General features: G+C 47.2%; 1 protein-coding gene across 1 annotated transcript in view; it reads right to left on the bottom strand.

Moving 5' to 3' along the window:
* Window positions 1-385: 385 nt before the first annotated feature.
* The window catches only part of LOC133133212 (transmembrane protein 164), a 35,291-nt gene continuing 33,942 nt past the window's right edge, over window positions 386-1,734 (bottom strand). Inside the window, exon 6 of the mRNA XM_061249298.1 lies at window positions 386-1,734. This exon is cut by the window's right edge and continues 127 nt beyond it. Within this exon, the coding sequence (XP_061105282.1) occupies window positions 1,661-1,734 (74 nt within the window). The 3' untranslated portion in view covers window positions 386-1,660.

Raw genomic sequence — 1,734 nt, 5'->3', positions numbered from 1 at the left:
TTTCACTCATTAGTTCTACCTCCTGGCTGAAGAATATTGCCAATCGGTAAATCCAGGTGATTGGAACAAACTACTGGGGAGGACTTTCACATTCTGAACCAGGATTTTACACTTAAGTTGCTGCCAAACAAATATAGAGAATGGACACAGTCTGTTGGATTGTGGGATAAATTTGGACTGTGTTTGGGAGCATGACTTTGGTAGCTACTGTAATTGCTACTAGATGCTATATAAGTCATGCCTGCTACCAAACAGAAAATATATATGAACACAGTCCATATCTGTCCTCGAGTCCAGTAACAAAAATAATTTTAGATTCAGCTGTGTGGACTCATGAATGGAATTCAACGCATCATCGGAAAAATGAAATTGCAATGGACATCCGTCAAACGGAGATAATACTTTATTTCCAATACAACACAGTACAGAATCACTGGATAAACGTACAAAAAAAGTCCCCACATCTCTTGGTGAAAGCTTCATACAGTATATATACACTTCTGAGAAAAATGAAATCCCTTTTTCACAACACTTTCCCCACAGGGCTAAAATCTGGGCCCAATGTCTGCATCTGACATACGCCCAGTGGGAGGGGCTTCTCAGGTGCATTCCTCATTGGCTGGGCCCACTTTCCCAGAGTTCCCTGCGGTGGTACTGCACAGGGTGGGAGGGGCTTTGGGTTTTCCTCCACAGAAGGAGAACCAGCACCTCCCTCCCTATCTCACAAAATGGCCACCTCTTTCAGGCTCACTCCCTTATTTTTCTCCTTTTTTTGTTCCCCTTTTCTTTCCCCTAGCCCCACCCATCAGGAGGAGCTGGGAAAAGATGAAAGAAAAAGAGAAGTCAAGATGGGGAACTATGGCAAATGGAATCGCCCGTTTCTCCTTCGAACGGTTTTCGAAGCCACGTCAGTTACAGACGGGGCAGATGGGAAGAGGTGGATCCACAGGTCGATCGATCATTTATACTTTAGGCTTTCCGAAAAAAATACTTCAGCAAAAGCTTGCTCAAAGGAAAGATTGCGAGTTCCTAACTTCCAGCTTGCAGCTGAGACACCCCTCCCCGGCACATGCCCTCCACACAGTGAGCTGGATTAAACACCACAACCTTGTACAGCAGTTTAAACAGCGACACAATACAAACTTCAAAAGATGGCAACTTTTTTTTTTTTTTTTTTTTTGGGTAAAGGTGTACTCACAGTTAAATGAACAGGAACATAAACTGTGCATTTGGCAACGCTGTTCTCGTGTCAGCACCCTAATTAAGAACTTAAAAAGGCATCTTTATAAGGAGTCAGGAGTCCTGGGGGGGTCGGGGAAAAGTCCGCTCAGGAATAAGGCAGGCGTATCGCTGAGCCCAACCCACCACAAGCACCAACTACGCAAGCCGAGTGTAGCACGTCGTGCTCGAACCACCATGAACGCCAACTACGCAAGCCAACGGCAGCACGTCGAGTAGTCCCACTGCGGTTTTCACTGACCCTAAAAGAACTTTAAAAAAAATAAAACGATGATGTGGACTGACACGATACGAGTTTAAAATAAGAGCTCAATAAAACAGTCGTCGGGGGGATGAAGGGAGAGGCAGGTCGGGTTGGTTTCCGGTCGGGTCCGGTCGGGTTGGTTCCGGTCGGGTCCGGTCGGGTCCGGTCGGGTCCGGCTCAGTCCAGCTTCTTGCTGCGCAGCCTGTCCAGCAGGGGGGGCCAGGCGGGGGCAGAGCTGTGCGACAGCAGAG

The sequence above is a fragment of the Conger conger genome, chromosome 7 (assembly GCF_963514075.1).
Source record: "Conger conger chromosome 7, fConCon1.1, whole genome shotgun sequence".
Lineage (NCBI taxonomy): Eukaryota > Metazoa > Chordata > Actinopteri > Anguilliformes > Congridae > Conger > Conger conger.
The sequence above is the reverse complement of the archived record's forward strand: the minus strand, read 5'-3'. Positions and strand labels throughout refer to the sequence as shown.